The sequence below is a fragment of the Capsicum annuum genome, chromosome 10, assembly GCF_002878395.1.
Source record: "Capsicum annuum cultivar UCD-10X-F1 chromosome 10, UCD10Xv1.1, whole genome shotgun sequence".
Lineage (NCBI taxonomy): Eukaryota > Viridiplantae > Streptophyta > Magnoliopsida > Solanales > Solanaceae > Capsicum > Capsicum annuum.
The window spans coordinates 1,723,003-1,736,287 of NC_061120.1; the positions used below are offsets into that span (position 1 = coordinate 1,723,003).

The 13,285-nt window shown below is 34.9% G+C and overlaps 2 protein-coding genes across 4 annotated transcripts; one reads left to right on the forward strand and one right to left on the reverse strand.

Annotated features, from left to right (window-relative positions):
• LOC107845297 (1,4-dihydroxy-2-naphthoyl-CoA synthase, peroxisomal) lies at positions 1 to 6,883 on the forward strand. Of its 3 annotated transcripts, XM_016689533.2 has the most exons (9): positions 1 to 487; positions 2,637 to 2,759; positions 3,844 to 3,945; positions 4,058 to 4,096; positions 4,276 to 4,374; positions 4,760 to 4,807; positions 5,045 to 5,140; positions 5,958 to 6,080; positions 6,631 to 6,883. In XM_016689533.2, the coding sequence occupies exons 1-9, from the start codon at positions 224 to 226 to the stop codon at positions 6,745 to 6,747; spliced, it is 1,011 nt and encodes a 336-aa protein (XP_016545019.2). In that variant the 5' UTR covers positions 1 to 223; the 3' UTR covers positions 6,748 to 6,883. The 3 variants fall into 3 exon arrangements, with proteins under 3 accessions (XP_016545019.2, XP_047254340.1, XP_047254339.1); XM_047398384.1 differs by lacking the exon at positions 2,637 to 2,759 and having other exon boundaries at positions 88 to 487; XM_047398383.1 differs by lacking the exon at positions 4,276 to 4,374 and having other exon boundaries at positions 93 to 487.
• On the reverse strand, positions 6,658 to 11,749 carry LOC107845296 (NAC transcription factor 56). Its single transcript, XM_016689531.2, has 3 exons — positions 10,851 to 11,749; positions 9,175 to 9,485; positions 6,658 to 8,282 (listed from the first exon to the last, which is right to left on the reverse strand). Exons 1-3 carry the CDS (start codon positions 11,041 to 11,043, stop codon positions 7,755 to 7,757), a joined length of 1,032 nt encoding a protein of 343 aa, XP_016545017.2. The 5' UTR covers positions 11,044 to 11,749; the 3' UTR covers positions 6,658 to 7,754.
• Positions 11,750 to 13,285: the final 1,536 nt, after the last annotated feature.

The window sequence follows — 13,285 nt, forward strand, 5'->3', positions numbered from 1 at the left end:
TTAATAACCAAATATATTAATAACAGTATATCAAAAATTACAGTATATCACACCATCTTATCTTATCTTATCTTATCCAAATAAATCAAGAATAGCCACATGAACTGATCATATATTTTTATTCCATAACACACAAACTACTCAATCTTGAAATAACATTTTTGGTTACTCTTGCTCTTCTGAACCATTAATTGACATTTGACATTACCATTAATTAACAATAATGTCAGAGAAAGACCTTAACACCATGAGGAGGAGAGTGGCCTCAGTTGCATACCATTTGTTGCCTGTTGTTCCTTCAGTACAAAATGTTGTTTTTTCAATTGAGTCTTCCAATTGTACTTCCTCTATGAATGATAATTACCATAAAATTCATGGGGAAGTATCTAATCATGAACCAGTTTGGAGACTTATTTCTTCCGATGATTCTGGCAGAGATTTTACTGATATTATTTATGAAAAAGCTGTTAATGAGTCCATAGCTAAGGTAAGTGATATTTTATTCCTTTTATTTTATTATTATTATTATGCAAGATGTCTCAATAAAATTAGTGACATAAAAGCCAACGCCTTAAATATATGTACCTAACAAAAATATTATTAATAATTTAGAGTGATTTTTTTTATTCTTACGTAATATTTTTTAGTATAGTATTCTTAGAAAATATTAAGTATTTAACTACACATAGTAATTTTATTATTTATAAAAATAAGGACTAATTTTAACTAATAAATATTGGTCATTTATTTGTAATGTATTAACTTGAATATTATTGTGAAAACTTTATTTATTACTATGATGATTTGATAAAAGCTTTTAAAATATCTTTAATAAAATGTAGATAGTTCTTCTTTCTTTTTTTTTTTTATTTAATTTAAGTTTTGTATGTTTATATTTTACAATCTTTGATATTGTTTTAAGTGAAATTAAAATCATAAATTTCATATTAAATCTTTTGGGGACTCAAAATTTTGGGGGTCTAGCCTTACCGATGAGCCACTTCTGATTATGCTTCATAAATAAAATTGAATAATATGCTTCAAGAATGTGAAAATGAGATATTCTTAGTTTATTTAAGGTGAATCTGTTTCAATTTATGTGATGAAATTCAAATAAATAGGCTTGAGAAAGTAAGAAAACTTTTGGAAACTTGTGGTCCCGACTAAAACAACAACAACATACCCAGTGTATTTCTACGTAGTATGGTTCGGGGATGATAGAGTGTACACAGAGTATACCACTACCTCAAATGAAATAGAAAGGCGGTTTCCGATAGTCTCCCGGCTTAGGATCGATAGCAGTATAACAAACACCAAACATTAATGCATATAAACTAATATAGTCTGCAAAATAAACTAGCACCACTTGCCACAAGATAATACTACAGCCACGAGATAAAACTAATAACTAGCTATCCGAAATCATACACAACACTCAACATCACGAACAAGAAACTTCATACACAAATAAAGAACGCTTCTCTATTTTTACCGACGCACTCTCGCCCCCTAACCCTCTACTCTAATGCACGTCCTCCACACCTTCCTATTAAAGGTCAAAAGTTTCTTATTTACGCTAAAAGAGGAAGTTTAAGTTAATTTTTTATTTTTTTTTTCAAAAATTAGTAAATTGTCATTCTTTTAGGAACGAATTAAAAAAATAAATGTTGTCACATAAACTAGAACAAAGAGTATTACTGTTTAGATACCCTGATATTGGTGTAGTGTATTTAGTCAAAGCTTTTGTTTAGCTTAGTGCAAACAAAGTTAAGTTGTGGGGACTCTTTCTGCACCCGTGTTGGATTCTTCAAATGTACACGTACTTTCGGAGAATACGACACACATCGTTGATAGTTTTGAAGAGCAACATAGAGTGCAAAAAACATGTCTTGAGCTCCATGAGATTTATGTGATGTTGGTTTTAGGCAGAGTAGAGGTAGACCGAAGAAATATTGGTGGAAGGTGATTAGGCATAATATGGAGCAGTTACAGCTTACGGAGGACATGACCCTTAATAGGAAGGCGTGGAGGACGCAGATTAGGGTAGAAAGTTAGGAGTGGGAGTGCGTCGGTAATAGTAGGGGAGCGATCTTTTGTGTCTAGAGTTTTTTGTTTGTGGTGTTGTGATTGTAGTATTATCGTGTGGCTATTTTGCATACCGTACTAGTTTATATGCACTTACCTTTTGTGTTTGGTATACTGTTATCGGTCCTAAGCCGAGGCTCTATCGGAAATAACTTCTCTACTTCTCCTGAGGTAGTGGTATGGTTTGTATACACTCTATCCTCCCCAGACCATATTATGTGGGAATACACTGCGTATGTTGTTGTTATTGTTGGCCTGTTGAATCAATCTTAACTTACGTATAACAAAAACTAACTATGAAAGGCACATTTTGGTAAGTGCGGGATTTGAGACTTTGTAGAGGCTAAATGATGGAGGTTACCTGAATTGATATGATGTAAGTCACTAAGTTGCTCGGACTCTTCAAAAATGTCTTCGGGTGCGTGTTGGATCCTCCAAAATTAGTGCGGCAACATTTTTGGAGAGTTCGAGCAACTTAGATGTAAGAAACTCAGAAGCCGGAATGCTGGAGTTTTACTTTAACTCATCATCAGTTTCGTGTCTTGTTATAGATAACAATCAATAGACCGGATAGAAGGAATGCTTTCCGACCTCACACCATCAAGGAGCTTATTCGTGCATTCAATGATGCGAGGGATGATGGCTCGGTGGGAGTCATCATCCTCACCGGAAAGGTAAGTTTCCTATACAAGTATCTCATATCATGTACAAATCGAAGAAATTATGGAATTCAATGTATGTGAAATGAGAACGGGAGGAGCCTTGGAGTAACCTGTAAAGTTGCTGCCATGTGATCAGGAGGTCACGGGTTCAAGCCTTGGAAACAGCCTCTTGCAGAAATACAAGGTAAGGCTGCGTACGATATACCCTTGTGGTGGGGCTTCCTCAGACACCGCGCATAGCGATAGCTTTAGTGCATCGAGCTGCTCTTTTTTAATGTATATGAAATGATTTCAGTTGAAGTGTGGAGGAAGAGAACTTTAGGACATGTTATTGTCGAATAAAACTGAGCCATTGTGGTGATGGATTTTGCTTCTTCTTTTTTTTTTTTTTATATAAAATGTTTTATTTCCATCTTGAACTATACCCGAAAAATCTGAGACACATCCGAACTTTAGGAGGGTTCTATTACGCCTGGACTAATTAAAACCATATTTTTGGCAACCTTAGTGCCTACGTGGCACAAAACACTAAAGGGTCCACGTAGGCACATGTATGTGCCACGTAGGCACTAAGGTTGTCAAAAATACGATTTTAATTAGTCCAGGGGTAATAGGACTCTCCTACTGTTCGGGTGTTTCTCAACCTTTTCGCGTATATTTCAGGGTGGAAATCGAGCATTTTCCCTTTTTTTTTTTTTTTTAATGCATCTTACCTAGTTGCTCTTTTGATATGTTTCATTATTCTTCTGCTTGAATCATCTACTGGTAGGTCATGCGTTAGTGAAGAACTCTTGGCTGGTTTTTCAGAGTCATTGACTCGGTGGGAAATCAAGTTTGATTTTGTAGATATCTATTTATAGTGTGTTAACTTCAGCGGATTGTGACCAACATGGATTCTGGTGCAGTGGATGGGGCTGCTTCACCCTTAACTAGAGGTCGACTGTTGAGAGCGCTGCCACCTTAATGGGCCCTGCAACGCGCTATCCGGATTAGTCGGGGCTCCAATGCGGGCACCGGACACCGGATGAGAAACCAAAAAAAAATTCAGTGGATTGTATCATGCATTGTTCTTATCAAGAATGACTTGATGATGCAGGGTACAAAGGCATTCTGTAGCGGTGGTGATCAGGCATTGAGAAGTAAGGATGGCTATACCGATTTTGAAAGTTTTGGTCGCCTCAATGTTTTAGATTTACAGGTAGCGTAATCTACATGTTCTTTGAACCTGATATAACTTTTGATGTGTCTAGTTCGTAGCTTCAGTTGGTTCTCTTTCAATTTTTGCCTTATTCTTCTTCTTTTATCCATAGGTGCAAATTCGCCGTCTACCAAAACCAGTAATTGCAATGGTAAGCATCTCTTTTCTTCCTTTTGTTATGTCCTTGGAGTAACTGGTAAAGTTGTTGCCCTTGAAAACAGTCTCTGGCATAAATGCAAGGTAAGACCGCGATACGATACACCCTCGTGGTGGGGCCCTTCCCCGAACGCCGTGCTGATAATCAACTCTTTTGCTTTTCTTGCAACTAAGGTTGCAGGTTATGCTGTTGGGGGTGGACACATTTTGCATATGGTTTGCGATCTAACAATTGCAGCAGACAACGCTATATTTGGTCAGACCGGCCCAAAGGTGCTTTTATCGGTGAAATCTTTTTACATTTGTACTTGCGAGAATGCATATATTAGTATTCTACTGTTGGAACAAAGCGATGCTTTATGCTTGGAGTAACTAGTAAAGTTACTGTCATATGACCAGGAGGTCACGGGTTCAAGCCTTGGAAACAGCCTCTGGCAGAAATGCAAGGTAAGGCTGCGTACATACACTCTTGTGGTAGGGCCCTTTCCCGGATACCACGCATAGCGATAGCTTTAGTGCACCGGGTATACTCTGCGCCCCTTGTTAACTTTACTATTATTCGTGTTCCTTTGTGGTATACTCTGCGCCCCTTTCTGCACAAATAATCTACATAAAGTTAAATTTGATTCATGAAATCTGATTCTTTTGCAAATTGCAGGTAGGAAGTTTTGATGCCGGTTATGGAAGTTCAATTATGTCGCGTTTGGTGAGATTCCTTACCTTGGTTCTTTTCGTTAAAGATACATACTAAGTTGCTCGGACTCTTCAAAAAGGTTGTCATACCCGTATCGGATCCTCCAAATATACACTACTTTTGAAGGATCCGACACATACCCGATGACATTTCTAAAGAGTCTGAGCAGCATAGGATACATACAATTTATGGCTTTTCATGTTAAGTAATCTCCGATTATATTGGTTAAATCTTTTGCTGGCTGAACAGGTTGGACCGAAAAAAGCTCGTGAAATGTGGTTTTTGACGAGGTTCTACACTGCCTCCGAAGCAGAGAAAATGGGACTCGTGAATACTGTTGTTCCGGTGAGTCTATCGACTGTCTTCTCTACTTTCTTAACCGTAAGATCGAGCTACCATTAGCATAAAAACCATAGCGAAAAGCAAAAATTAGCTTTCCTATAATTTCTGGTTTACAAGAATTTGAAGTCCTAAGAATCTAGTACCACAACATATATACTCATCAATAGGTTCAACATTGTTTCTCTATCTTGAGTCGGGGGTATATCGGAAAGAGTCTCTCTACTTCTGCGGAGGTAATGGTACGGACTGCGTACATTTACCCTCCCCAGACCTCACTTTGTGGGAATACACTGGGACTGTTGTTGTTGCTGCTATAATAGGCTCAACATTGTACCGGCAACAAATCTAGATTGTACAACATGCCCAGTGTATTCCCACATAGTGGGGTCTGGGGAGGGTAGAGTGTATGCAGACCATACCACTATCTCAGGTGAATTTATCTTTTGCATACCGTACTAGTGTATTATTTTGCATATACACTAGTACGGTATGCAAAAGATAAATGCATATACACTAGTACGGTATGCAAAATAATACTACAGCCACAAGATAATACTAAGGACTATCTAACCGAAATCATAGACATCACACAACACCACGAACCAGAAACTACCGACACAAAAGAACGCTCACTTACTATTACCGACGCATTCCCACCCTCTACCCTAATCCGCGTCCTCTACACCTTCCTATCAAGAGTCATGTCCTCCGTAAGCTATAACTGCTCCATATCATGCCTAATCACCTCCCTCCAATATTTCTTCGGTCTACCTCTACCTTCATAGAATATCTTATTATTTCTTCTTCTTTTTCTATATAGTTGAATAAGTTGGAGTCGGAAACAATAAAGTGGTGCAGAGAGATCTTAAGAAATAGCCCTACGGCAATACGGGTGCTAAAATCAGCTCTCAATGCAGTTGATGATGGACATGCTGGACTTCAGGTATATAATACATATTCAACATCCAAAACTTTACAGAATTTTTCATTCTTCTAAACTGTTTCATAATACATACGATCCTAAACTTGACACTAAATTATAACATTGAGACAGTGTACAAGTAGGTCTTTTTAACTATACAAAACCTGAACAAATAAACACTCCGATTTTGCAACTTACACGTGTGTACCTTACTTGCACTTACGTGGATTAGTCATCCACTCAGATGCTGCCACCTAATAAAAAGTTGCATTATAACTATGACCTTTAACTGTGTCAGTGCACAAGTATGCCCTTTAACTATACGAAAAAACCCTTCAATTCTAACTCCGAAGCGCGTGGTTTTGAGCATATACACGCATTTTGCCACATAGGGGTGGAGTGTTTATTTGTTCAGGTTTTGTATAGTTAAAGGACCTACTTATGCACTGTCAAAGTTTAAGGCCAATGTTATAATTTGGTGTCAAGTTTAGAGTCATATTTACGTATTAGCCTTAAATAAGCAAAAATACTTATGGTACGAATTTTATTTGTTTGTTTAAAATAATGTCAGGCCCTTGGAGGAGATGCTACTCTTCTATTTTATGGCACTGAAGAAGGCAGCGAAGGCAAGAATGCATACAATGAACGTAGACCACCTGATTTCTCTAAGTTTCCCCGCCTGCCTTGACCCTACCTCCTCTGTTGGTGCTGTTGTAGCTGTTGTTTTCGGGTACATAAAAATCTGTATTTTGGCAAAACAACTTCAACACAAGTTCAAGAATAAATCAAGAACACTTATGAAGTGTTCCACACTTTTAACACAAGATCAAAAACGATCTTTTAAAGAAGTGTGTTTTCAGTATTTTAAAGGAAATTAAATGAAGCAGAAAAAGTCAAATCCTTCGAATTCACGGAGTGTCCTTAAGGAAATAATTTTCCTCAAGTACCCGAGGTTGAGGATTTTTCCTCCCAGAATAAAATGACTTAATAATCCGACTGTAGTGGTACCTCAAACGATCGGATTCTCTTCAAACTCACTCAACTGTTAGATGATCGCACGGAATATTTTAGAAGACAAGAAATGTTTTCAAGTGCAGAAAAATTTATACTAAATCTATGGAAAAAGGCATGTTTATATAGCCATTAAGTGCCCCATCCGAAAGGTGCCAATGGTTCACCGGAAATGTGTACCTTTCTGAACAGTCATGTCTGTCCAATTGAAAGAGTATGTCTTTTTCAAACAGACGCAACATCTAAACAGTCATACCTTTTTCCGAAATAGTGTGTCTTTTACTCGAAGAGTTGTATCCCTTCCAAGTAACTTTTCATTTTTCATTCACGCCAATTGAACCCAACAGTAACCTAATAAATGGTGTTGAGTATATATACCATATGGTTGGTTCATTTTATACAGTTGGGAGATTTTGTGTTTAATTAATGTACCAACATGGGTTGTGCTTTGATTATTTCGTTTATAGCAAGTTATAACTCTTCAACACCTGATATCTAGTTACAGGTCACCTTAAAAAGTATATATTGTCAGTGCACGTAAGTTAAAAGCATTGATAAGAAGTCTGAAGTAGGACACACTAAAGAAATTAAAGTTGAAATTGAATGCGTCTGTTGCTAGTTCTGTTCCACTGTCTGTTGTTACTGCATGTTACAGTCTGAGCAGACAGTTGTGATGACCAATATTCAAGAATACCAATTCATGCCGGTAACTTGATTATAAGGTTGTCGAAAGACAACTCCATCGTTAAAACATCCCAATACATGTTGTTGTTGTTGTTGTTGTTGTTGTTGAATTGACGGATTTTGAGGAAGTTGGCTCAGGAAACTGGCGATGGAGCTACTCTGATCATGTTGAGTAATTCGCGCATTATTCATATTGTTAAGTCCATCGTCCCCATTGTTCGCGTCTGTTGTTGTTGTTGTTGTTGTTGTGGTTGTTGTTTCATCGACATTATTCCAGTACAACTTTGACGATAACTGTTCATTATTGTTGATGATCATATTGCTCGTGTTATTTATAATTCCATCGTACATATTATTCGATTCGTTTTCGAGCAATGTACCATAATTTGAAGGTTTAATTTCTTGTGTTTTTTGTTGAAAAAATAATGGTGGTACCATTATATCATTCATATCATCCCTCTCATGAATATCTATTGGCCTTTGTCTGTTATTCTTCTTGTAAATTCTACATAAAACCCAATCATCTAACTGCAAAAAAAAAAAAAAAAGAATTAAAAAAAACATATAATATAGTGAAATATTAAATTTATTCGAATTTATGTTTTATGCACTGACGATAGGAAAGATCAATATGTTAAATTTGATAACTCTCTACATCAAGCATCATATAGTAACATGGAAAATAAAGTTTTAATTATATACTTTACCCTTCTGTCTCAATTTAAGCGTCTTAATTTGACTGAAAACGATATTTAAGAAAGAAAAATTTTTGAATCTTGCGATAACTTGTCTTGTAAAATATTGAAATTGAAAAACATACTAAATATAGGCAAGATTTTCGACAGATTAATCCATCGAAACATCGTTGGAAATCCATCGAAAACGATATGTGACAGAGTACATTTCCGTCCATCAGAAATTTCCATTTTTTTCGATAGTGATAACCTTATTATAGCCAGTTAAATTATATTAATAGTATAATTTCTTTTTTTTTTTTTTTTTTTTAGTAAATGCACTGTTTCCATCCTGAACTATAAACGAAATTGCTGAAATACACCCCAACTCAAAGGGGCTTATTACCCCCACACTAATTAAAATCGTATTTTTAGCAACCTTAAGTGCCTACATGACACATACCTTCAGTATGTTGATTCACGCAGTGTGCCACATATGTGCCATGTGAGCATTAAGGTTGCCAAAAATATGGTTTTAATTAGTCCAGGGTAATACAAATCTCTTTAAGTTAGAGTGTACTGTGTCTCAGTGATTTTGTTTATAGTTCAGCGGTGGAAATAGAGTATTTTCTCTTTTTTTTTTTAACAATCATGTACATAACTTAAAACTTTTTCGTCAAAAAATTTAAAACTTTAATTAAATTGACGAAAAAAAAGAGGTGGGAGGGGGGGGTTTGTTAACTTACCCTCAATGATCCTTTTTTGTTGGCAATAGTATCACAACCAAGAGGTTTATTATTTATTTTATTTTCTGCAACTCTATATTCATGCATAATCCAGTTAGTTTTTACCCCTTTTGGTGGTTTACCACCGTAAAAAACAAGCGCTTTTTTTACCCCAACTTTTTTATTTCCACCGGAGGTAAATACCGGCTTGTCGGTTCCGGTAGCCTTCCAATAACCCGATGTTGCTGCCCGATTTGGCCTTGCCCCGTTAGGGTATTTTCGATCTCTTGGACTAAAAAAATACCATTCTTGTTCTCCGAAAATCGCTTTAGCTGCATGAAAAACACCCTCAAAAAACTTTAAAAAGACCTAAAACAAATGAACATACGATTTTATTTCCACCTTGAACTATATGCGAAAAGGCTAAGATAAACCCGAATTTTAGAAAGGTCCTATTACCCCTGAACTAATTTAAATCGTAGTTTTGACAACCTTACTATCTACGAGGCACACACGTGTGTCTACGTCGACTTTTCAGTGTGTTGTGTCACGTATGTATCACGTAGGTACTAAGATTGTCAAAAATACAGTTTTAATTAGTCCAGAGAGTATAGGACCCTCCTAAAGTTTGAGTATGTCTCAGCCTTTTCGCGTATAGTTAAAGATGAAAATAAAGAATTTTTTCATTTTAAAAAAAAAAATATTCACATATATATTTAAAGCTCTAACTTATATACACCAATAGAGTTAAAAAAAATTATTTAAACTTTACCTCTTAGTGCATGTAATTTGTCATATTTATAAATTCACTTTTTATAGAAGCTATTCCCATCTAGGAATAATAAAATATTTTTAAAACTTTCCGTTGATACGACATGCTGGTTTTACCTTACTTCCTCTTTAGGATCAGTCGTGATCTTCCAAACTTTACTTTTTTTGAAAAATCTATTAGTCGTAGAAACTTTACGATAAACATGAAGATAACGAAGAAAAATAAAAATAAATAAATTTTATCTCTAGAAATTAGCTACGAAATTTATCGTCAATCTGTTGTTGTAGCAAGTAAATTATCTTTTTTTTATTTATTTAATAATCACTAATTAAATTAATCAAACACCTTTTTTTGTAGTTTAGCAACAGAATTTGTCTGTCACTAATTTCGATTCTTTTTCATTATATATAACTTAGAGAAAATACCTTATTACCCCTTAAACTATACCCAAAACGACTGTGACACACCTCAATTTAAAGAGGGTTCTATTACTTCCGAATTAATTAAAAGTGTAATTTTGACACCCTTAGTACCTACGTAGCACACACGTGTGCCTACGTGGACACTTCAGTGTGTTGTGCCATGTAGGCATTAAAGGTGTCAAAATTACACTTTTAGTTAGTTCCGGAATAATAGGACCCCTTTAAGTTGAGGTGTATTTCTGTCGTTTTGTGTATAGTTCAGGGGTAGCAGGATATTATCTCTATAACTTATAAGTTATGGAAATGAAAACAATATATATATATATATATATAAAACTCGAAATTAGCTACAAACACAAATTTTTGCAGTTTAGCAGCAGAATTTGTCCGTCGTCGATCAATTTATTTATTGCGTTAAATTGATCAACCACAATATTTCTATAGTTTAATGACATAACATTATTTTTTTTTCTTATAGTAAAAAAAAAAAAAATTGTACGTACCAGGGAGTTCCCATGGATCAAACTTATATAAATCAACTTCAGCAATAATATCAACTGGTATCGGAGCGGTCGCAACTTTTTTCTTGAGGTAGTGAACGACGAGTTCTTCATCGGTGGGGTGAAATCGAAAACCCGGTGGAAGCTGATGAGGTTGCTGATGTCGTGTCGCGGTTGATGAATCCGTACTCTCCATATATGTAATAAGTACAAAATTACTGAACTTCTTCGAGTTGATCTGAATTCAGTACTTTTAAGTACTGAAAAAAGTACTAGGCACGATTTACGAGGTAGGGTGATTATAATTGGATTTGAATTGTTTTTTTATTGTTTTTTTTTGTGCGTGGGGAAGAGAGAAATGATAAAACAAGAAGAATAAGTTGGAAAATTGTTTGGTTAAGTAATTTAGCTTCTTCTTCTTTCTTATATGGTATAATGGACCAATGAATTTACCATTATGCCCTTGTAATCGGTACTCCGTCCGTTCTTATTAGTTGTCATAGTTTACTTTTTAAAGACAGTCAAACGGTATAATCGGTACTCCATCTATTCTTATTTAGTTGTCATAGTTTTCTTTTGAAGACAGTCAAACGATGTAATCGGTACTCCGACAGTTCTTATTTAGTTGTCATAGTTTACTTTTGAAGACAGTCAAACACTGTAATCGATACTCCGTCTGTTCTTATTTAGTTGTCATGGTTTACTTTTGAAGACAGTCAAACGGTACTCCGTCTGTTCTTATTTAGTTGTCATAGTTTACTTTTTAAGACAGTCAAACACTGTAATGGATACTCCGTCTGTTCTTATTTAGTTGTCATGGTTTACTTTTGAAGACAGACAAATGATGTAAGCGATACTTCGTTCGTTCTTGTTTAATTGTCATAATTTTCATTTGAAGAGAGCCAAACGATGTAATTGGTACTTCGTCCGTTCTTATTTAGTTGTCGTAGTTTTCTTTTGAAGACAGCAAACGATGTAATCAGTACTTCGTTCGTTCTTGTTTAGTTGTCATAGTTTACTTTTAAAGACAATCAAATGGTATAATCGGTACTCCATCTGTTCTTATTTAATTGTCATAGTTTACTTTTGAAGACAGTCAAACGATGTAATTTGCTCTTCGTCAGTTTTTATTTAGTTGTCATAGTTTACTTTTGAAGGCAGTCAAATGACGTAATCGGTACTCTGTCCGTTCTTATTTAGTTGTCATAGTTTTCTTTTGAAAACAGTCAAACGATGTAATCGGTATTCCGTCTGTTTTTATTTAGTTGTCATAGTTTTCATTTGAAGAGAGTCAAACGATGTAATCGGTACTTCGTCCGTTCTTATTTACTTGTCATAGTTTTTTTTTGAAGACACTCAAACGGTCTAATCGGTACTCCATCCGTTCTTATTTAGTTGTCATAGTTTTCTTTTGAAGACACTCAAACGTTGCAATCGGTACTCCATCCGTTCTTATTTAGTTGTCATAGTTTACTTTTGAAGACAGATAGATTTTTGATACAACGTTTTAAAATATAGCTTCTCGTTGTATTGATATGAGAAAGATTATAATTTATAGTACTTCTCGTAGGGTTTTAATTTTAAAACATCGAATTAATCTAGTCTAATTTACTTTTAAAAATTAGCCAAACTAGACTCTCGAAAAACGAAACGTGACAACTAAAAAAGAATGAAAGAAGTAATTGATAGTCAGGGCGAACCCAAGTTCAAATTGGTGGTACTCTAACACCCGTTAAAATCGACGTAGAACAAGTATAATTATATAAAAAAATGTATAAAAACTGAAAAACAACACCCTCAAAACCAAAAAGATATCTGAGTGCTTTGGTTTCAATACGAAATTTTAAAATTTTTGGTGTTAGTACGTGTGTTTCAGCCTCCCAAACGCCACGACACTTAAATCCTAAGTCCGTCACTATTGATAGTACATATTAATTGATATATATATATATATATATATATATATATATATATATTTAATTTGGGTTTACTGTGAATAAGTGTGGATTCTTTCATATTTCATCATAGCATTTTCGTAAATAAGTGAAAAGTGAGGGTAATTAATGGTTCATTCTTTAACTACTTTTTGGCACTCCATAGTAGCTAGCTAAAAAGATTTTTGTAATATTAAATAATGTGATATAATTTAACGGGACATAGAGTTTAAGAAAAAAAAAAATTTAAAATTTATGCAACGATATAATATAAATGCGTTGAAAGTTCGACGATCATAAAAACATGTCATTAAAGGTAAATAATTTTCAAATATTAAACAACGATGATATCCAGATCGGTCAACTCAGAGGAGATGAAAACACTAACTTTTTCATTTTTAGTAAGAGATCTGAAATTTAAATTTCAAGTATGAAATTATTTTTCTCTTAGATCTTAATTTAGTCGAACCCTAATGCGATAACGAGTAATAAACTAAAATATGT

Bases quoted from the DNA above. Each gene is read 5' to 3' on its own strand.
- LOC107845297 (XM_016689533.2), top strand. From the start codon at position 224: ATGTCAGAGAAAGACCTTAACACCATGAGGAGGAGAGTGGCCTCAGTT. The intron at 3,946-4,057 runs GTAGCGTAATCT...TTTTATCCATAG, and splicing joins TCAATGTTTTAGATTTACAG to GTGCAAATTCGCCGTCTACC. The intron at 4,097-4,275 runs GTAAGCATCTCT...CTTGCAACTAAG, and splicing joins CAAAACCAGTAATTGCAATG to GTTGCAGGTTATGCTGTTGG.
- LOC107845296 (XM_016689531.2), bottom strand. From the start codon at position 11,043: ATGGAGAGTACGGATTCATCAACCGCGACACGACATCAGCAACCTCAT. The intron at 9,486-10,850 runs GTACGTACAATT...TTTTTCATGCAG, and splicing joins TGATCCATGGGAACTCCCTG to CTAAAGCGATTTTCGGAGAA. The intron at 8,283-9,174 runs GTAAGTTAACAA...TTTTTTTTGCAG, and splicing joins ACAAAAAAGGATCATTGAGG to TTAGATGATTGGGTTTTATG.